Here is a 23,389-nt window from a genome sequence, read left to right as displayed (position 1 = left end):
GACTCCCGCATGTGCCTGACCGGGATCCACCCAGCACGCCCACCAGGGGGCGATGCTCTGCCCATCCAGGGCGTCACTCTGTTGCGACCAGAGCCACTCTAGCGCCTGGGGCAGAGGCCAAGGAGCCATCCCCAGCGCCCGGGCCATCTTTGCTCCAATGGAGCCTCGCTGCAGGAGGGGAAGAGAGAGACAGAGAGGAAGGAGAGGGGGAGGGGTGGAGAAGCAGATGGGCGCTTCTCCTGTGTGCCCTGGACGGAAATCGAACCCGGGACTTCTGCACGCCAGGTCGACGCTCTACCACTGAGCCAACCGGCCAGGGCCTCAAGTGCACTCTTAACTGTGACATACAATACCTCTCAACTGTGAGTAAATGGGAACAATTTTGACATCTAAATAAAGACTGACATTTAAAACAAAAGCAAATTACTAAAATGATTAGGTAAGGCTAAGACTTTAAGTTGTCTATTTGATGTCCATTCTTCCTTTCATCCTTGGTCCAAAATCTGTATTTCCCCTAGATTCTTGTACAGATAAGAGTGGTCAAAATGATGTCAGCAGGATTCACAGGGTGAGATTCTAGGAGGGTTCTTTTACTCCTTTGTTCCTTGCCCTTTGGCTTAATTCTGCCTGGAACACAGACTTGATGACTGGTGTGGCAGCAGCCATTTTGTGACTTTGAGGATGAAGCTCATTTATATATATTAGTGGGACAGAAAGAAATTAGGAGCCTGGGTCTCTGATGATTTTGTAGAGCTGCCACAACAGCTCCATACCTATTTAACTCTGGGCTACTTTTATTTTTTTATGTTTATTGTATTAAATTTAGAGAGAGAAGGTAGAGGAGGGAGGAGAGAGACAGAGATAGGAACATCGATCTGTTCCTATATGTGCCCTAAGGATTGAACTGGCAACTTCTGTGCTTCAGGACAATGCTCTAACCAACCAAGTTATCCCCCCAGGGGTGAGCTAGTTTTTTGTGTCAGAAAAAAAGAGCCACTTTGCTTATACTACTATAATTGGATCTGACCTGAACAAAAAAATGTTTTTAATTGTTTTTCTTCTTTTTCCAGGTGAGAGGAGGAGAGATAGAGAGACAGACTCTCGCATGTGCCCCAACTGTGATCCACCTGACAAACCCTGTCTGGGGATAATGCTCTGCCCATCTGGGGCCAAGCTTGCAAATGAGCTATTTTTAGCACCTGAGATAAAGGCTTCAGAGAGCCATCCTCAGCAGCTGGGCTGATGTGCTTAAACCAATTAAACCATGGCTGTGTGTGAGTGTGTGTGTGTGTGTGTGTGTGTGTGTGTGTGTGTGTGTGAGAGAGAGAGAGAGAGAGAGAGACTGAGAGAAAGAAGAGAGAGAGAGAGGGAGGGAGGGAGAAAGGTGGAGAAGCAAATAGTCACTTCTCTTGTGTGTTCTGATCGGGAATCAAATCCGGGATATCCACACACCGGGCCAACACTCTACCACTGAGCCAAACGGCCAGGGCCTTGAACAATATTCCTAATTCATATATAATAGAGGTTATAGCTGATGCCCAAATTCAGCCTTCAAATCTAGGTGCCAGATACACATCTTATAAATTTTTCAAAGTAAGGAAAAAATTCCTATGATGATTCATGGAGTTTAATAAAGAGGAATTACCTGCAAATATATATTTTCTCCTTTTGACACTTAAGTTTTCAGTCTGTTGGTCTCTGTATTCTACAAACTTTACTTCCACATAAGAACAATCGACGTCAAAGCAAAATAAGGACATAGGTGCTACCATGACCAGAGTGCCAGCATTCAGCACTACACTCAAATGTCCTCACGTGGTCTCTTTTAAAAAGAAAACATCTCAGAGCAATAGAAGGGCCTACAGTGACAGAGGCTGGAAATCAGCGCTGTTCGGCAAGTATGTACCAAGATAATCTATTTTTCCAGGCAACTTTGACAAACAATAATTACATATTGGGAAAGCCATTACATCATAACAAAGCATTAAGTGGCCAGCAGAGCCCCAGCCAAACTATAGTCAGCCTTTCCTAAAAGTGTCCAGAACCATTTAAATGATATTTTACCTAAATAATCCCCAAGTTCTTTTTAAAAAGAGAGAGACAGGTTGGAAAAGGGACTTGGGGATCAATTTCATCTCAAGAAAGCTTAAAACAAAAGTTTCAAACCTGAGACTCACAAAGAGGATTAAAATACAAATGTTAATGGACTGAACAAGAGAATAGAGAAAGTACAGAGACATTAAAGTCATTCATCAAAATAACATTCTGTCAGCTGCCTAAGACAGATCGCTGCTGAAGGAGCCAGAAGGAAGAGAAAGAGAAAAAAATGAACCACTCAGCAAAGGGAGTCAGACTGTGCTAGAGAAAAAGCATATGGTTTTACTGCCAATCCTATGAAAACACAATGAAAGTACACAAAGAATCTCTATTCCAACATATCCACCATCTCTGGCATTTGTAAAATGCATAAATAAATACCCTTCAGAAGAATAAACACATATACTATATCTTTAATAAAAGCTACTAGACTTGGCCACTTTGCTTTTTTTCAATTTTCTAAAACCCAACTAAAAATGTACCTATGTTTTCACTGCAGAGTGCTTCTCTGCAGGTGTCTGAATCTGCCCTTTGGGATGCCTTGAAGTCCCTTCCTCTTGCTGAACTCAAGCATACAGTGAAAAAGTCTTCTGAAAGATCTCCCAAATACCCATCCCTCAGGTGTAAGACTGCCCTGCAGTTCCTTATCTTCTGCTTCTGTTGCAACAACAGAAGATTAGAGAAAGACACAACAGATATCCTCTCACAGTCTTCCATGTTCCATGATAGACTGGGATACCATATCACTGCATGGCACCTGGCAGCCTATTCATGACAAGTTTCCTAAATATAATTCACTTCATCATATTACTGAGTAGCCTTTGTTATGGCTTTTTGAGCAATAGCATGAGTCAAAAATAGTTGTTAGGTGGGTGCATCAGTTTAACTAAGAACCACAACACAATACCAGTGATTTTTCTGAGAATAAACAGTTTCAATTTAAGTAAAATAGTTGGCTGGCTCTATGTCAAGCCAACTAACCAAGTTGGCAACTGGGTATTACATTTACTGTCATCGCCCATCAACTGGTAGTAGCTGTCTGAGTCACTGTGCTTAGAAAGATTCTGAGGACACTTCATTTCCTAATGATGAGTATATATTTTTAATTCATTTTAGATAGGGGGGAGAGAGAAAGAGAGAGAGAGAAGGGAGCAGGAGCAGGAAGCATCAACTCCCATATGTGCCTTGATCAGGCAAGCCTAGGGTTTCATACCGGCAACCTCAGTATTCCAGGTCGACACTTTCTCCACTGCGCCACCACAGGTCAGGCATGATGAGTGAATTCTTAATGGCTGCCATGGAAACCTAAGAACCATATTCCCACTCAACATGCTGAGTTAAATATTCTACAAAAAGTGAAAAGATCCACTTTGACCAAGAAGATATATTTCTCTTTTAAGCTACTGAAAGGTATAAAGCTTGTTATACCTATGTCTGTATATAGTTTTGGTGAGCTTGTTACTGGGGAAAGGTGTATACTTAATTGCTGAAGTCCAAGCCATTAAGTAGTGGTAACTTGAGCTGACTTAGTCATCAGGTCAAGAATAAAATCATCTTCATTGCAATTTTTAATTTTTGTATTGAACTTTGTGTTTTTCAAGTAACTTTCATGCCCTCCACTCATGTAACTTTATAACCACCCTGAGAGATGGTGAAGAAACCACTGGTCCTCCAGTTTGAGCACTGGAAACAGAGCTCAGTTCTGGCCACTGCAGTGCCCTCTGGCCCCTTCACACTGACAAAGGAGGGAGTTAGGGAGAGGGACGAAGGTGTTGGGGGGCTCTGCCCTTTAATGAGCTGTGTGATCTTAGGCAAGTTGCTTCTTTTTTCTGTTCCCTATATATAAAACCGGGGACAAGAGAATTCAGTTCTATTATCTCCTTAGGACTCCTTTCATGGAAACATTCTGGTGCTATTGATTCTATAAGGAAAGGTGGAAAAAAATGGAAGATGAAAATAAAATATTAAAGGTGAGCAAAGTAGACAATGGCAAGAAGAGAGAAGACAGGAAAAATATATGTAAGAAAGACAAAAGACTTAGAATATTATTGGTTAGTAACAGAGTGCCATTTTCCACACGGATTAAAAAAATCAGGATTTATATCTATAATATTTTTTAACCATGTATTTTGGTGATGATGATGATATCAGAAACATAGTACCTTTTATTTCTTAGATGGACACCAGGTAAGTAGGTTACATTAACCATATTCCCAGGTGCATGGGATGTTGTTATCATTGGGCTGTGCAACTAGCAGATTTTGTTTGGTTGCTAACGAATAATTGTGAACTATGATAACCAACTGAGAATTGGGACTTGGGTATATCCCAGGTGACATCATTGCTTTATAAAGGGACAAAGGTTGGGAAAAGCCTGTGTCCCAGTTGTGAACACAGTAAATTTACTGTATTCCCATATTTCTTTGATTTTAAGATGCTTCATCACATAATAATAGACTTCCATTGCCATTCCCTGAAGAGACAGAAAAAAGAAAAAGAAATGCTACCTCCCATTAAATGTACCCATAAATTTGGATAGCTCAATGGAATTTCAGAAATGTTAAAATGAGAAAAGGTAGGTCTTAAAATGGAGGCAATAGAGACAGCCATGTCAATCCTATCGCTATTATATAATAATGTTGTGTTCACAATTTTTAATAGGAAAGCCGAACCTTTTGCCTCAAAAAAAGTACTACGCATGCTAAAACATACTGCACTCACTAATTCTCAACAGTGGTGACTGAGCCTGAAGCTAAGATCTTGCCCAATTCTGCCCCAGTGTGGAAGGCAGGGCTGAGGTGTTACTTGCCTTTCCAGGCTCACACTCGGTCCCATCCGCCCAGGGAGTGTGCTGAGTCCGGCAGCCTTTGAGGGCTCCGTCTGCTCCATCCACATTATTGCACCAGAGTCGTCGACACTGCATCTGCTCATTTCAGTGAAATGACAGTTCAGAAACAATGTTGTTAGGTGATATCAAATACGGCAAGGATTACTTCCAATTAGTGTTTACCAATGAAATAGTACACAGATTGGAAAAGGATTTCACTTCTTGGTATAAGTGAATAAAATTCCAAGTGATACAGGGAACAGCCCATGATATACACGTCTATGTCTGGTAGGACCTGTGATGGTGTAAAAAAGGACTTCTGTGCATCAAAGACACACAGGGTGTCATCTGGTCCTCAGTAATCCGTCCCCAGGCCACAGAGAACATGGGCAGAGGCGAAGGAGCATGCTCACTCTCACACTGGGGTTGTGATGAGAGCCTGGGTCTATGAGGAGCTGTGATTGGAGATCAGGTTTGGACTTAGGTTGTAATTAGCTGTAATTTGAGTTTAGATTTGGTTTGAATGCAAAACTAGAGTTCTCTTCTTGTAGGCCATAGAATACACAACCACAAGATGGCTGTTTTTAGGGTGTTGGGGGCCAGAGGGAAAAAGGGACAAAATATTGTGAAATATTTCAGGTGTACAAAAAGTACAAACAATAACATAACGGACACCCAGGGACTCACCACCCAACTAAAGAAAGGAAAGTCATCACAGGCCCAGTACATCCCTCCTTAATCCCAGCCTTCCCCTCTCCCAGGGACGCCCAGTGTCCTGAGTGGTGGTTAATACTGCATCACTCCTGCTGATCCGACCCCAAATGTTTAAGTATCAACCAATAATATACATTTCCTCTTTAAAAAAACAATAGTATTCAGCATCTCAGGATATACTAATAGATCTTACAACTTGCTTGCCCCCCACCCCACCCCCCACACAGTATTTTTTAGATTTACTCAAGTTGATATATTTAGCTTTATTTTAGGGCATACATTTTAAAGACATTGTTTCCCCTTGATTACTAAACTAAACCATGTTCAGAATAAAAAATTTCAGAAAATATTAAAATTTCTTTAAAAAAAGTAGAAAAGCCTTACCCTACCCAGTCTTTCCTACAGTTTTCTACCCTTAACAGTTGAGAACATAAAATAATTATTTATCCTATTATTTTAACTTAAAAGCTATATCAGGATCATGTTGTCATGTGTAGCTAATTTTTACCTGCTGTATAGTATTCCACTAAATGGAGACACCATAACTTGTTTATTCTCCTACTGGGTATATCTGGAGTACCCCTAATGTTCACTACCATGAGTAACACAGAAGTGAATATAACCATGGATAAATTTTATTCAAAATATTTTATTATTTCCATGGAATCACTATATTTCCCCATGCACCATGTTATTTCTGAAAGTTCTCCCAGAAAAACTAACACATGCACCCAAAGGGATACAATAGGGCACCCCAAAAAGCACGTTCTCCTCATCTGAAATCTAATAACCACTGGATCATATCATATCATTGGTCCACATCAAAATATCACACACCCACCAGCTGAGCTACCACCAGAAATGATTGTAAGCCCCAGGTGGTCACAGGAAACAACTTTGATGAGCTAAAACAGGGGGAACAGATTTGTTTCATGAATTACTTTTACTGATTCTTGAAGAGTCCCTACAATAAAGGTCACTTGGACAGGTCAATGAGCATGAAACGAGACAAAGAAAGAAAAGGCTGACCTCTGCCAAAACCAGCTCTGCAACGGGTCCTCTCTGAGCCTCACTGGCCCACCTGTACCATGAAAACAATAACGGCTCTCCCTGTCGGGCTGCTGTAGAGTGAAGTGAGAAAGTGCAGGGAAAGCACCATCTAACACTGAGGACTGTGACGGCTTCTCACCATCATCGGTACTATTGTCATTAAGAGTCAATGGGTCATTCTCAGGCCCTGGCCGGTTGGCTCAGTGGTAGAGCGTCGGCCTGGCGTGCAGAAGTCCCGGGTTTGATTCCCGGCCAGGGCACACAGGAGAAGCGCCCATTTGCTTCTCCACCCCTCCCCCTCTCCTTCCTCTCTGTGTCTCTCTTCCCCTCCCGCAGCCAAGGCTCCATTGGAGCAAAGATGGCCCGGGCGCTGGGGATGGCTCCTTGGCCTCTGCCCCAGGCGCTAGAGTTGCTCTGGTCGCAACAGAGCGACGCCCCAGAGGGGCAGAGCATCGCCCCCTGGTGGGCAGAGTGTCGCCCATGGTGGGCGTGCTGGGTGGATCCCGGTCAGGCGCATGCGGGAGTCTGTCTGACTGTCTCTCCCCGTTTCCAGCTTCAGAAAAAATACAAAAAAAAAAAAAAAGGAGGAAAAAAAAAGAGTCAATGGGTCATTCTCAACTTTTCCACAAGTAGTTTATAGTAGAGTAAAAATCTAATGCATAAAAAGAAGTCTAGAATCAACCTTCAAACACTTACCATAAATGGGCACACCTGAGAACCTGGTCCAAAAATCAATTCACATTGCTTATTCACGTTGTAAAGGAGGCCTGGCAGTTGGGAAGGCAAAGGGTAGGATCTAGGTTCAGGTTCGTTAAGCAAACACTCGCCGTAACCAGTGCTATGGAAAGCAAAAAGCACAGATGGTGAGAGCAGTGGGTGACATATGACTTGTCAACACCTCCAGATGACAGGGAAGGCCATCTGCCATTGTAACAGTAGAGGACAGTTCCTTTCTTCTATTTGTTTTATTCTTTTCATTCAAGGTTAACTCTAGAGCTTAAGTTATATATTAATATTTTGGTGTATACTTGTTTATACAATTGGCTACGTAGACAACATAGCCAGCTGAAAATATGTATCTATTACAGCATTTATCACTTTTAGGGGCAATTATCTTTTTTTTTTCTTTTTTAATTTCTTCTCCAATAGACTGTAAGCTTCTTAGGGGCAAAATACTGTCTTTTTCATCTTCCATACAAGAGATATTTAGTAAATGTTTGCTGAATAGATGAGTGAGTTAATCAACTATCATGAGAAACACCTTAGGCCATCTATTAAAGAGGGAAAGCAGTAGCTTTCCAGTATTTTGGATTTTTCCACAAACACTTCTGGAAAATTCACACCCAACGAGTTCTGATGAAGAAAGCCCTCTTCCCTGTGGTTGCAGAAATATACACTCCATGACCTCAGGACAATCACATAACCTTTCATACTTCTGAGAGAGAAAAGCAATAAATCTATGACACAGGAATATTGTATAATGTAATTGGATCTTTGAGTAGCCTGGCAAGAAGCTTAAAAAACAAAACAAGGAAAGAAAGGAAGAGAGAGAGAGAGATCCGTCATTCAATAACAGGGAGGTCTGCTGCAATTTTCATCCGCCCAGATAACCTTCTGTGTGACTGCCTCACATCCTACTCCTTCCAAGCAAACTTAGTGCATTAAAGCTCATAAATATTGGTGGCCTCCCTTGGTCATGTAATCACCTCCGTGGTCCCTTCTCTAAAACCTGAACAAACTTCATCGTTACTAGGAAAAAAGCAACATTTACACATTTCCTATAAGATCTCAAACTTCTTAGCTTGGTCTGCAATCTTCTAAACTCTGGCAAGGACATGAACTGCACAGGTGGCAGACTATTTTTTTTTTCCTCCTCCAAGGAATGTCAACAAGAATAACAACTCAAAAAGAATGCCTGACTCTACATTTTCTGGTCACAATTACTTTACTACATGAAGGCCAGACACCAGAAGTCTGTGCTAAAAGAAAATTCAAGTCTTACTCTAAAAATTCAGTGACATATTTTCGACTACACTTGGACCACATCCAGGGTTTGGTGTAGAAGTTCAATGTTGGAGCCATGACGTGCTGGGGACTCTTCACTCCTTCTTCTTTGCACTTATTGCTGTCATCGTGAGGCATATTAAACCTAAAGTCAAGAAAACAAAGATGAGAAAGTCAATAAATACCAAGAGATCGAGCTACTATAATTGCTTTCAAGAATGTACCTGTTTTAAAAAAATTTTAACTGACTACTGCATTGTGGATAAAAACCTGAATCCTAAGGAGCAGAACAAAACTTATTAGGCAATTAAAGGTAGAGTATTGCTAAAACATAGTTCCACTCAATTGAATACAAAGTGCCTTTAATGTATAAAATTAAGATGTGGATTGGGCCATTATGAGGCTTAAGTGTACTTTTTGGAATTGCAGAGGCTCTGAATGTGCTGTACTTTGCTGCTAGATTCCAGCAGTTGGAATTCCTAATAAGTAGCTAAAGGTCAATTTATAGAGTTAAGAATTTGGTAGGTCATGATAGTGTTGTGAATATAAAGAGTCAGTCAGGTGTCAAAACTTGCAGCCATAAGCTTCCCTAATAAGAGGCTCACTGTGGGTCTTGACATCTCCTCCTTTTTGGGTCAGGTTGACAAATGACATAACCCTATAGGTATAGCATTATAAAGGTATGCGAAGTTCATGCACAATAAATCCAGTAAGGGAGGCCGCAAGCATGGAAACCAGAGGCGTGCCTATTCCATCGGCTTAACTCAGAGACGGCAAGTAGTTTTGTGCTTCATGCCAATGCCAACTGATTGGTACTGGCTTTCTGAAAAGTTAGGCACAAAATGATTCTTAAATTATTAAATCCAGGTCCTCCAAATACTGTAATGGAGTCTCAATGTCCTCTTGGACCTGGGAGAGAGCTCAGCAGAAGCATTAACACATATTTTCCAGAAGATGTGGGACGAGGGATGATAGGCAGCATTTCTCCATCCAGAAACATCAATTGTATGATCCACACGCCATTCTCAGCCTAAGTAACTATCCATTGGTTAACAAGCTTAGAGGGGCTGTCCCTTTGGGATGACTTCCCCCAATCGCAAATATGATGTATATGAAAGCATTTAGGGAGGAATTTCCTTCATTAGTCCATCTTGAAATATGGAAATAAGTGAGTCAGACAGAAGTGTGTAGACTTGCTTCACATAAAGAGTAAAGTGGGATAAAAGTCTGTGAAGTCCAATCCACTGATTTCTCTTATGTTTGGTTTTCTTTTCCTTTAAAAAATTTGGGCCCCACAATAACTGCCAGATAGAATGATTGCCTGATAGAACTTGGGAGACGGAAAAACACAAACTGTCCTAGTTGAACTTAAAAGTGGTTCTTAATGCTTATGAGTCCATTTTGTACAAAGAATGAGTGCCAGGTCTCTGGTTCCCAGTGGCATGGTCAGGATTCTACTTTTCCCAATAAACCCAACACAAGAAAGCATCCAAATCTCAGTTCAGCTGTTCGTTTCTCTGTGGTGCCCGGTGCAAAGGCACTGGTGTCTACTCCCCACCCCCACCAGGGCTTGACAAAATCCAGTTTATTTCACTGTGTAAACAGAAAACTTCACTGCCTTCAAATGTCAGGCTCATTTGCTCATAGCAGGGGCTAGGTGATAATAAATATTCATTAGGCATCTACTAAACAGTAATAACCAAAACTTTTTTACATTCACAGCCCACTGGGCAATGTGTTAAATGTGTCAGATGCTTTATTTCATTTAATTACCTATTTGGCCCAACAAATAATACAATTACTATCCATGTTTTACAGACAAAGAAACTGAGTCGTAGAAGTTTAATTACTTGATTGAGGGCATAAGGCTACTTAGATGGGGGAAACTGGGAATCCACTTCAGTCTGATTCTAAAACTTGTTTTGGAATACCTGTAAACTATCTATATTCCTTCCTATGAGACAAATGTGGAAGATTTCTCAAGGATACTGTGAAAATAGTTCCATATCCAGTAGTGACTCGATCACCTCCCTAACCCTCCCTCCTAGACTCTGTCTGAGAAATTGCACCAGAAGGCGGCCGCTGGGCGTGAAGCTGCAGGGGTTGCTCATCAGACCAGATGGATCGCTTTCCCCCGGGAGCACCCAAAGTTTTCATTATCAGCTCATGACTGGAACAACTTGACATGTTTAAAAGGCTGTGAGAAAACCTACAGATTCTCACTTTCCTTTAATGTGAGCAAACCTAACTATATGAGACAAAGCACCAAAACAAAAATAACTCATTAATAGGTTAGGATTATACATTTTGTTTAACAACTCACATCATTCATTAGTTATATCATCTTTCACTTCCTGACACTTTTGAGATGGGGCATATATGCATTATCCCTCCCACCTTACAGGTAGGGACAGAGCATACATTTTCCTCAAGTCAAACAGAATGTGGAACAATTCAGTCCAGAAGTTGGTATCTGGCTGCCAGCTGACTTCTGTCTAAGAGCTGGTACCCCCATATAATGTCGTTAAGTCAAACAGAGAAACAGTAAGCCTGCCTGTGAGGATAATGAAGATTAAGGGAGATAAGGTAAATGAAAGCTCCTAGAACAATGCTAATAACATAGCTGTTCTGTGAGGAAGATGTTTGATAAGTAGGCATTGAGGTTTCTCAACAGCTGAAAATATTTAGTTTTTGCTACTCAAAATTCTCACGTCAAAATGTCAACTTTACACACTGGCTGTCTAAAAGAAGTTTATAAGCTCTTACTGGAAAGACATTAATAGAAGATTAGTTATATTTCTTTAAATGGTATACTTTTCTAAGCTATGTATTAGGGAGAAATGTTAGTCTGTTAATAAAAATCTTCTGCCTTTGAATGCAGCCCTGTCTCTGTAACATTCCTACTCTACTTCCTAGGGAAGAAATGGCTGTTTTGTTGAAATGTCACCCTGTTCTTCATGGTCAAATCTACCCTTCTATTTAAAGTTCTAAAGAAACTTACTACATTTTTTACAAAACAAAAATCCCTAAAAGATGCTATTAAAATAAGTTTGGGGGCCCTGGCCGGTTGGCTCAGTGGTAGAGCGTCGGCTTGGCGTGCGGGGGACCCGGGTTCGATTCCCGGCCAGGGCACATAGGAGAAGCGCCCATTTGCTTCTCCACCCCCCCTCCTTCCTCTCTGTCTCTCTCTTCCCCTCCCGCAGCCAAGGCTCCATTGGAGCAAAGATGGCCCGGGCGCTGGGGATGGCTCCTTGGCCTCTGCCCCAGGCGCTGGAGTGGCTCTGGTCGAGGCAGAATGACGCCCCGGAGGGGCAGAGCATCGCCCCCTGGTGGGCAGAGCATTGCCCCTGGTGGGCGTGCCGGGTGGGGTGCATGCGGGAGTCTGTCTGGCTGTCTCTCCCCGTTTCCAGCTTCAGAAAAATACAAAAAAAAAAAAAAAAAAATTTGGGAAAACTGAATTAAACAAAGCCACAGTTTAATAATACAAGGAAAACATTTAAAAGTCATTTGAGTGAAAAACTGATAACAACAGAGACTACACTTTATTTTAGCCAAAAGGCCAAAAAGAAACCTGGATATTATTATGCTAAGTGAAATAAGTCAGTCGGAGAAAGACCAAACGATGTTATTTATATGTGGAATCTAATGAACAAAATAGAAACAGACCCACAGATACAGAGAACAGACTGACAGCTGTCGGGGGTGGGCGGAGGGGTTGGGAGGCTGGGTGAAAAAGATGAAGGGATTAAGAAATACAACTTGCTAGTTTCAGAACAGTCATGGTATGTAAAGTATATCATAGGAAATATATTCAAAAATATCATGACTACTGGTATGGGGCCAGATGAGTACTTGAAGCAGAAGGGGAACCATTTTGCAAAGTACATGGTTTTCTAATCACTTTGCTGTACACCTGAAGCTAATACAGAATAATAGTGAGTATAAACTTTAACTGAAACAAAAAATCATGACTACAAAACTCCCTTTTTTTTTCACAGACCATTCTTTTAAAAATAGTGTTAAAGCTCTTGTGCTTTGGGGAACACTGGTGGGATCAGTAGTTTTTAAATTAAATTCCAAGAAATCCTTGACTTTCATGATAGCATTTCAGAAACCGAAAGGACAGAGAATGCCAACAGTACCCTGGCCCACCACAACTGGTTCAAGGAAAGCCAAATCTTTTCTGTGCTATAAATATGGGGCATCAGACAACATTGCCTTTAGAGAAAAGAAAAGGGGTGTGCTCTTAAAATATATTTGAAAGGTACTATTTTTAAAATGTACTCATTATGCCTGACCATGTAGTGGTGCAGTATATACAGCATCGGACTAGGATGCGGAGGACCCAGGTTCGAAACCCCGAGGTCGCGAGCTTGAGTGCAGGCTCATCTGGTTTGAGCAAGGCTCACCAGCTTGAGCCCAAGGTCGCTGGCTCGAGCAAGGGGGTCACTCGCTCTGCTGTAGCCCCCCGGTCAAGGCACATATGAGAAAGCAATTGATGAGCAACTAAGGTGCCACAATGAAGAACTGATGCTTCTCATCTCTCTCCCTTCCTGTATGTCCCTATCTGTCCCTCTCTCTGTCTCTGTTACAAAAAAAATAAAAATAAGAAGTTAAAAAAATATATACTCATTACATGTTGAACCAATTTGGAGAGCCTCTATATGCACCTTGCTTTATATGAAGTGCAGCACACTGACATATGTTATTAGTGACATCAGAGATAATCATTTCAAAAAGATATAGTATACGTAATTTAATTATTCTAGAAAGAAAATAATGCAGCTCAAATATCAGAATAATTTCTATGAAATGTACACTACTGTTGCCACGTTTTCTAATCATGCTCTCTCTCTAAAAGAACAAAAAGGAAATGCTGATTTCATAATTAACTATTTAGTTATAAAAATAGTAAAGGTTATCTTTCTTTTCTTTTTCTTTCTTGTTTTTTAAAGTGAGAGGAGGGAAATAGACTCCTGATTGTGCTCCAACTGGGATCCACATGGCCACCCCCATCCGAAGCCAATGCTCCAATTACCCGAGCTATCCTCAGTGCCCTGGGGCCGACACTCGGACCAACTGAGCTACTGGTTGCAAGAGGAGGAGAGATAAGGGAGAGAGGGAGGGGAGAGAAGCTTCTTATGTGTGCCCTGACCAGTGATTGAACCCAGTATGTCCACACGCCAGGCTTATGCTCTATCCACTGAGCAAACTGGCCAGGGCCTAGTATAGATTTTCTTTCCTCTTTGTTCATTCTCTCAAAAGAGAGATATTACTGTTGTTAAAGTCTAACATCTGAATAACAGATTTATATAACTAGAACCAGGAATGATCTGGATTTGTGAACATCGTGTGAGCCTGGGCAATGATAGGGGACCATACTAGACAAAGACGTCAAGTTGGAAAAGTTCTCCTAGCAGACATACCCTTTGCTTCAGTGGATGACTTGGAAAAGACCCCTTCCTCCAGTTCCCAGCAGGAAAGAAGACTATTAGACTTTTCACAGAAAACTTGTGCAGTTAAATCAAAGATACACACGAGCTACGGCCCAAGAGGGCACCCTGCATTTACTCAGCTTTCTGAAACCAAAGGCATTTTTCCCAGTGAGGTTCAAAGCTCTTTGATCCTGCAAGTAAATTCTATAACGACTCAAGAAGTGTTTCTCACCCTAAAGTCAAGGAAAGGCTCACTGTTGCGAAGGAACAAATGGGTTAGGCCATTCTCAAGTCAATGAAGATACAGAAAAGAAACATACACATGGCCCAGCTCATGGGCGATTGTAAAAGCTGTGCTCAGCCCATTGTCTTCACTGATGGAGCAGCTTCTGAACGGATCACAAATGGTTCCCAGTTCAGCAAGACCTATTCAAAGGAAGAAAAACAAGGATTTACTTGAAAAAGCAGTTATGGCTTAGAATAAAAACATGTAGTAAAGTGTTGGAGCCACAGAGAGTACACACAACAGACTCACCTAAGGTATCACATTTGTCATGAGCTCTGCAGATATCCTGTCTGAAAACAAAGCAGACTTAGGGCCTTGACAACACCAAAGATAAAACGTCATACACGTGAACACCGTAGTCTTCTAGGAATGCACACGACCCCCCCGGACGGAGAGTTACAAAAAGCAAACGAATGTGGCCAGGGTCACGCAACTCAAACAGTTTGCAGTCACTGCTCTAAGGATAAAAAGCTGCACTGAAAGGTCTTCTTCTGCCTCAGGGGTGGCCACGGAATAGGCAAGCCTCTCCAGCCGGGATTTTTCCTTAGATTCTTAACAAAGATTCCTGAAAACATGGCTTTGTTTCATGTTTACAAGTGTGTGTCTGACATCAGATCCAAGGTCACACCAGGGAGCACAGAAGGCCAGCAGTACAGCTTTTTTTTAAAAAAAAAAAGTATATTTTTGAGCTAAGAGCTACCATTTAAAAATTTGGCGAGTTCGTTTTAAAGAAAAATCTGTCTCTCTAACTTTTTGTAAAATCGCAACAGTTGATAACATTGGGACTCATACCCTGCCTGGTAACAACCAGTTCAATCTGAAGAGACCCTGGCCCTGTATAAGGCCGTTTCCTTTCTGACCTGCCTATCACTTCTACTGTCTGCTTGGCGCCTATTGGTAAGAGGTTCTCAAACAGGGGTGCTTCTGCACTCCCCTACCCCTACCCCCACTCCCACCCCCAGTGGGCATCTGGCAATCCATGTGGTCTGATGATGACACTGCTGGCTGTCACAACGGAGAAGAGAGAATGCTTACGTAGTGGGCAGAGACCCAGGATACTGCTAAACATCCTGTAATGTATAAGACAGCCTCACAACTCAGAATTATCTGGTCCCAAATGTCAACAGAGCTGAGGCTGAAAAACCCTTTACTGGGGGCTGGCTACCAGGGATATACGACCTCATCCCATCAACTTGACCGGAAACTGGGCAATGTGAAAGAATAAGAAATTTGTACCTTGTTATAAGAACAGCAGTATCATGCTGGATTCCGTGTGGATCATTGTTCGAATGCTGCCACTGGCAAAAGTTTCTTAATGTTGTCTGGGCATTAAAAGATATGGAAGGTCCCTCCTAAATACAGAGAAGAATTATGGTTGGTCCATTGTACCAACACCAGTGAGATATGCCATTTCAGATACAGATAGAAAAAGAAGAAAAAAATTTTATTACCTGTTCATTATGAATCACAACTAAGTTCACAACAACAATATTAATTAAATTTCCAATACTGGGGTCTTTATAGACAGAGGCTACCTGCAACCGAAATAAATGTTTCAAAGTTAATGGTGAATTCTGGGTAAGCAATAAGCAATTCACTTCCTATGTGGAGCTCTGCCTCCTTTCACATTACATGCAACAGACACATTTTTTAATTTTGAATTGTTATTTATTCAACCAACATTTATTAAAAGTCTCTGTAAAATAATTCATAGATGGAAGTTTTAAATAATAATAATAATAAGTTCTAACAAATTTAAATTTCAAGATGTTTTCTTTGGAAATTGCATGGCCATGCAACTTAACCGTTCTCTGTGCAAAAATACTGGACATTAACTTTTGATCAAGATCCTTGATCCCAGCTGAAGTCCTAGATTGCTAAATGACAGAATCTCCCATTGACCACGCCTTTGCTAATACTGCTGTTCGGCAAGTATACTACCCATTCGTGTTCTCCACAACCTGCCAGCCTAGTTTTTCATCATTACTGTCAATTATGAGAGTTGACATTCATTGGGTGCTTGCTGTGGGGAGGTCTTGCTGAAAACTGCATGTGCATTTGCATTCTCCCATAGCAGAACTCCAGGCTAGGTATTATTCTAACCTCTGCTCAACAACAGACAGAATTAAGGCTCAGAGAAATTAAGTACTCATTCAAGACCATCCACAATGGTGAGCAGCGCAGCCAGAACTCTGAACATCCATCAGTTTGACCCAAAGTCCATGCTCTTAATTGAAATTCTTAAGCCTGGTCTGAAGGGATAGGTTGGAAATGGAGCTGCATCTGTGCAGGTCTGATTAGGTCTTTCTTTCCTGCTCCAGGACAAGAAGTGAGGATTGGGGCACATGGCACTGAGCATGGAGAAGGGGGGTCACGAGAGGGTGGAGGGCACGCAGATTGGGATGTAGGAGAGGGAGCACGGGGGACTAGTTCACAGCAGTGAGAGAAAAGACAAGGAGAATCACAGGCCAGGGAGAGGGAAGAAGAAACTCCAGAGCAATGTTCCCAAACATGGCTGTTTTCACATTCATTTGTGGAATATATTAAAGTAGATTCCTGTTCAACTAAACTAAGGTCAATGCATTAAAAGGAATGCTATGGTGAGACCTAAAATGAATGTAGGCAAGATCATAGGGATTGCTATAGAAAACAATCCCCAATATTCAAGAAAAAAGCAAGTGTGTAAAACAATCTAGAACAATGCTTCATTTCTGTTTGAAAATAAAAAGTTGTATGTGCATACATATATGCTTAAGAAATGCCCAGATTTGTGCTGTCTGATACGGTAGCCATTGCCACATACAGTCACTGAGCACTTGAAATGTGGCCAGTCCAAACTGAGATGTGCTGTGAATATAAAACACACTGGATTTTGAAGAATTAGTATGAAAAAATATGTATATATCTTATTCATAATTTTTGAAGTAATATTAGAATATAAAATAAAGTATATTATTAAAATTAATTTTACCTACTTGTTTTATTTTATGTGGCTACTGGGAAGTTTAAAATTATATATGTGGCTTACATTATCCCTGCTGGGCAGAGCTGCTTAGTTTAGACACATGAAGAAAACGTGACGGCAGCTGCCTTGGAGAAGGGCACAGAGCTCCAGGAGGGACCCTGCTTTCTCATCAGTGATCTTTTGTAGTGTTTGATTTTTTAAATTATGCATATGTATTGCTCTTTTAATTCAAAATGGGAACAGAAAAGAATAGAGTGAGAGATTTCTAGGCCTCATCCCAGGGCTAGAGTCCTGGGGAAGAGCTTGGAGGAGGACAGTGGCACTTTAATACATCCCCAGGTGACTGATTCACAACCAGCATCCAAAGTCTTACTGGAGACCCACACCTGGCTGTGTCAAACAAAGAGCACTGGTTTTGGGGACTGGACAAGCTAAAGGTCACATCAGTCTCCAAGCGTTTTTAGGACCACGGGCAAGTGACCTAACTCATCGGAGGCTCAGTTTGCTTATCTATAACACGAGGTGATAACCCTACCTAGCAGAGTTGCCTGAAGGATTAGAAATGATTCCCTTAATAAGAAGCTCATTGTTTAACAAACACTCAATACTGATAACCACTATTGTCATCATAAAATGGCAACCAATAAATATCATGTGTTTTTTGGTGATTATTTTTGTGACAGAGACAGTCAGAGAGTCAGAGAGAGGGACAGACAGGAAGGGAGAGAGGTGAGAAGCATCAATTCTTCATTGCGGCTTCTTAGTTGTTCATTGATTGCTTTCTCATATGTGCCTTGACCGGGGGCTACAGCAGACCGAGTGACTCCTTGCTCAAGCCATCGACCTTGGGCTCAAGCTGGTGAGCTTTGCTTAAACCAAATGAGCCTGCACTCAAGCTGGCGACCTCAGGGTTTCAAACCTAGGTCTTCCACATCCTAGTCAGACGCTATATCCACTGAGCCACCGCCTGGTCAGACTCAAGCCAGCGAGCTTGGGCTTTAAGCCAGTGACCTTTGGGCTCAAGCCAGCAACCACAGGGTCATGTCTATGATCCCAAGCTCAAGCCAGAGACCCCACGCTCAAGCTGTTGAGTCCGCACTCAAGCCGGATGAACCCACACTCAAGCTGGCGACCTTGTGGTCTCACACCTGGGTCCTCTACATCCCAGTCTGGTGCTCTATCCACTGCGCCACTTCCTGGTCAGGCCTCTTAATGTTCTTTTAAGTCACTTGCCTGAATCGTTGAAATGCCAGCCCTGAGTGGTTCTTCAAAGCACTGCATGGAAGCCCATTCCCCAATGGCCCATTTAGGGACCTCGAAAATCACCTTTTAATGTACTTACAATTGACATTAAAGTTAAAATATAGTGTTGAAGGTTTGCTCCATGGTATAAAGCCATTTTTTGGTCTGCTACCACCATCACTTCCACAAACCGTGGGTAGGATAGAAAACGTTTTGTTCTCTTGTGGGTCCTCTTTTCTCTTGTGCTGTTCGTCTTGCTGCCACAGGCAGACAGTGCCTCTGCTGCTAAGCTGGTTTTGACTCCAGCCACACCACTGGCCAGGCTCCTCCTTCCGCCCCATCTCCTCGTTCTTGTTCTACTCTTGCCTTTACTGTGACCGTTCTTGTGTTCTGTAACAAATCAGAGAGCATGCATTACATTTCAAGTCACATCTATTTCGTATTAAGAACTGAATTGGACACATCTTAAAATGATGCCTCTAAAAGTCAAATGACATACTAAATCAAGTTCTCCACACCACGGACTCTACAGGTGAGCCTCAATCTATACTCTCATCTAAATGACTAAGGACTTGAAATCAGCTTCCCTGGAAGTTTCCATAAATGCTCACATAAGGTATTACAAACAAATCAGGCCTGAGTTTAAGGGAAACAATTGCAAGTGATTCTTTCCATTTGGTAACAAATGTCTTGCTGAATTTAAACAGTTTATGTTTGTTGTTCTTTGCCATAGATACAGTAAGGGCCAGCAGCAGCTAGAGAGCTCTAGAGAATGGAAATGGAGGTGTTTCATACCCACCCCTTTTGATATTCAGTGAGATACAGTATAAAGAGGTCTGAGAGATTGGTAGCCTAATAGACAATACAAAGGAACTACAGAAAATGCATGACAAGGAAGACATGGTATTATTATATTACTGAATTTGATTAGTATAATATGCAAAAATTTAAGAATAGAATCACTGCTATTTAATGCCTTTGACTTTTTAAAAATTAACTTATTTCAGGGCTCAGTTAAGGAAGTAAATGAAACTCAGAGTATGAAGAGACAGTTGGGACCATGAGGTATAACGACAGATTAGTTCTACTTATTCCAACTCCTGCCTAGCCCTCCAGGTTCTATACAATCTTCCTGCTCAAGTGTGGTCCTTGGACCAGTAGCATTGGCAACCTTTGGAAACTTGTTAGAAATAAAGACTCGCCCCACTCCAGACCTGATGAATCAGAATCTACATTTTAACAAGATCTCTAGGTGATTCATGTTCATATTAATGTTTTGAAAAGCACTAGCCTCAAACTTGGCTTGAAGCTTGTATTGCTGGTGAGAATATTCAATTTCAACACTATCAATCACACAATAAACAGAATCAGCATAAAAGTGTCTGCCAAATACACTTTGAATAGTAACATAATCTAATCGGTTACCTTGCCTACAGTTTATAAATGTGCTTTCAAGTTTTAATGCATGAGGGATAGGGGGAAGAAACGTCCCTTTCCCCTTCTAGGTTCTTCTGGCTGCTCTAAGAATTAAATCAACATGAAACACATTAACAAGAGAAAATAGCCAAATTCAGTTACATACATATGTATGGGAACCCCACATAGACAGTCAGAGACCCCACATACATGAGAGGTTCAGAGACAGAAAGGTAAAATGAGATACATGACATTCTGAGCTACGGATAATGTAAAAAGCTTGGGGCTTCAGAAGGGAAAAAAGACATCCATAGGACCATAAGAAAAGCGGGTGTTAAGTAACGAGGTGTTTGCACTGCCCTGTACATAGGTCATAAAGTCACTGCTGCTGATCATTTTAATATGTGCAAGACCCTTAATTTAGGTCCTATAAGGAAGAGGTAAAAGTTTCTTGGGAGCCTGCAGGGTCTCAACTGTCATCAGCTCATCCTCAGGAGGCTTGTTCTGAACCCCTTCAAATGTCACTAGCTAGTAGTCTAAAATAATCAACAGAACTGTACAATTAAGAAATATGCTTACCTAAGACACAAGGAATAAAATTTATTATACTACTAAACATACAGTGACAACAAAAGTCAAACTATAAGTGGTTTTGTATTTTAAGGGTGCTAATATTTGACCTTTATAACCTATTACTAAAACAATCAATTTAGAACAGGATGTATATTTTCCCCAAGTTGAGTATTTTAGCTATTAATATTAAAACAGTGAAATCAGTCCAATCTATCAAACAAGTTACATGTGGTCTCGCTCCAGATAACAGGACTAACCTAAAGCCTGGTGCATAGGAGTCAACATAACATTCTTTTCTTCAACTCTCTTCCTTCAAGTGTATTCATATATGTATACTCATGCTGCGGGTAATTCGGCTATCATTCCATTTTTAAATCATCAAATGATTTATAGGATACTTATCAAGCACTTAATATGTGCCAGATATTGAACCAGGCTCTTTTGTGCATGTTACTTCACAATTCCACTCAGACTAAGAAAATTAACCACTATTTTACAGAGGAGGAAAATCAGTCTCAAGGAGATTGAGCAACTTGTCCAAAGTCACATAGCAGGGCATGGTGGCATGAAGAATCAGGCATGATGCTCTATTAGGCAAGATTTCTGAAAAGCTAGGAACTGAAATGGTCTCATGGTTTGATTGATAGTTTCTAAATAGAATCTAAATTAGAAAAATTACAGCACCTGGTAGATTTTTTCACAAAAGACTAGCTTCTTACAACAGGTATGTAAGAGGCCATGTTGAAACTGATGTTTTTAAATATGTAAGAAAATGTCACTTATTTTTTAAAAAGTAAATAATCCCTGTTTAACATTTTCTATAAGCATTTTAATACAATTTATTATAATAAGAAAAGTTCAATACAATTTATTATAATCAGTAATGTTTCAAATATTTAAAGTCTCTCTTATTTTTCTATATTTCATTCATTTCTGCCCTAATCTATATTATTTTCTTCTTTCTGCTTGCCTTAGGTTTAGTTTTCTCCTCTTTTTGCAGTGTCTTCAAGTGGAAGGTTAAAATATTGATTTGAGATATTTGTTCTTTCCTAATAGAGGAATATATAGCTATAAATTTACCTCAAGCACTGCTTTTGCTGCATCCCATAGTTCATATTTTCATCTTGAAGTATTTTATGACTTCTCCTTTGATCTATTAGTTATTTAGAAGCCTGTTCATTTTGCACATATTTTAGTTCCCAGTTTTTTCCTGTTATTAATTTCTAATTCCATCCACTTTGGTCAGAGAACATATTATGTATTACTTCTGAGGTTTTTATGGCCTACCATATCTACTCTAGAGAATGTGCCATGTGCACTTCAGAAGAATATGTATTCTACCACTGTTGGGTACAGTGTTCTATAGATATCTGCCAGGTAGCTGAATTACTAGGTTGTTCAAGTTTCCTATTTCCTTGTTGATCTTCTGCATAGCTGTTCTATCCATTATTGAATATGGAGTATTGAAGTTTCCAACTATCGTTACTGAATTGTTGATTTCTCCTTTCCTGTGCGTCACACACAGCTACCAAATGGTTATTCACAGTTTTTGCTTCATGTATTTTGGTGCTCTATTCTGAGATGCATCTATGTTTATAATTGTTATATCTTCCTAAAGACCTAACACTTTTTTTATTATAAAACTCACTGATAAACTTTATCCTATCAGTAAGTGAAAGAAGCCAGTCACAAAAGATCATCTATTGCATGATTACAATCATATGAAATGTCCAGGATAAGAACATATACAGACAGAAAGTAGATTATCTGCTTAGGGATGGAGATGGAGTGGGAACACAGGGGGATTGATAGCTAATAAGGGGTACAAGATTTCTTCTTCAAGTGATAAAAAAAATGTTCTAAAATTGATTCTGACATTGGTTGCACATATCTGTGAATATACTAAAAACCACTGAATTGTATACTGTAAATAAAAGAATAGTAAGTATGTGAATTATATTTCAATAAAGCTGTTTTTAAAAGATTATATGTCACTTAGTTTGTGAAAAGTAAATAATCCTTACTTAATGTTACCTGTAAATATTTTGATTTACAAGTTATTTAGAGAAAGGTATACCTGTAGTGAGGAAAACACTTGAGAAATGCTATACAGAATTCACTCTTTTTGACCACTAAGGGGAAAGAAATGGAGTCTCAGAGGATCATTTGGACATGTGAAGACAATAGGATAATTTAAGACCTTAATTGGAAACCAAGAACCCTTATTTAAATAGCAAGTTGAAAAAAATTAAGGCATTAACCAATTTCTATCAGAGAATAACCCATTTGAATTCTAATATACTGGAAGACATTTCATTCGCAAGTAACCTGTGGCATGAAAATGCAGGAATAAAAGTACTTCTGAACAGAAAATATCTTCTACTATGTAACATCTCCCTAGATTTTGCCCATGTGACCTTTTATCCTAATGAACTAGAACCAGATTTATTTACCTAATTAGCCTAACTAATTTCTACACATTAATCATTTTAGAAAGCAATTTTGAGTTTAGGATTAAAAATAGTATGAGCTTTAAAGATTCAAACACTCGGCCCTGGCAAGGCTTGCTCAGTGGTAGAGCATCAGCCCAGCATATGGAAGTTCTGGGTTCGATTCCTAACCAGGGCACACAGGAGAAGCACCCATCTACTTCTCCACCCTTCCCCCTCTCCTTCCTCTCTATCTCCCTCTTCCCCTCCCACATCCAAGGCTCCATTGAAGCAAAGCTGGCCCAGGTGCGGAGGATGGATCCATGGCCTCTGCCTCTGCTAGAATGGCTC

At 40.6% G+C, this 23,389-nt stretch overlaps 1 protein-coding gene across 1 annotated transcript in view; it reads right to left on the bottom strand.

Moving 5' to 3' along the window:
* ADAMTS9 (ADAM metallopeptidase with thrombospondin type 1 motif 9) overlaps nt 1-23,389 on the bottom strand; it is a 177,490-nt gene that overhangs the window by 125,431 nt on the left and 28,670 nt on the right. The window contains exons 4-11 of the mRNA XM_066350504.1: nt 18,721-19,010; nt 15,865-15,948; nt 15,650-15,765; nt 14,663-14,703; nt 14,448-14,553; nt 8,691-8,837; nt 7,385-7,526; nt 4,907-5,020 (exon numbers count right to left, since the gene is read on the bottom strand). Of these exons, the coding sequence (XP_066206601.1) occupies nt 4,907-5,020; nt 7,385-7,526; nt 8,691-8,837; nt 14,448-14,553; nt 14,663-14,703; nt 15,650-15,765; nt 15,865-15,948; nt 18,721-19,010 (1,040 nt within the window). The remainder of the gene's footprint in view (nt 1-4,906; nt 5,021-7,384; nt 7,527-8,690; nt 8,838-14,447; nt 14,554-14,662; nt 14,704-15,649; nt 15,766-15,864; nt 15,949-18,720; nt 19,011-23,389) is intronic.

The sequence above is a fragment of the Saccopteryx leptura genome, chromosome 10 (assembly GCF_036850995.1).
Source record: "Saccopteryx leptura isolate mSacLep1 chromosome 10, mSacLep1_pri_phased_curated, whole genome shotgun sequence".
Classification (NCBI taxonomy): Eukaryota; Metazoa; Chordata; class Mammalia; order Chiroptera; family Emballonuridae; genus Saccopteryx; species Saccopteryx leptura.
This window is presented reverse-complemented; position numbering and strand designations above follow the sequence as displayed.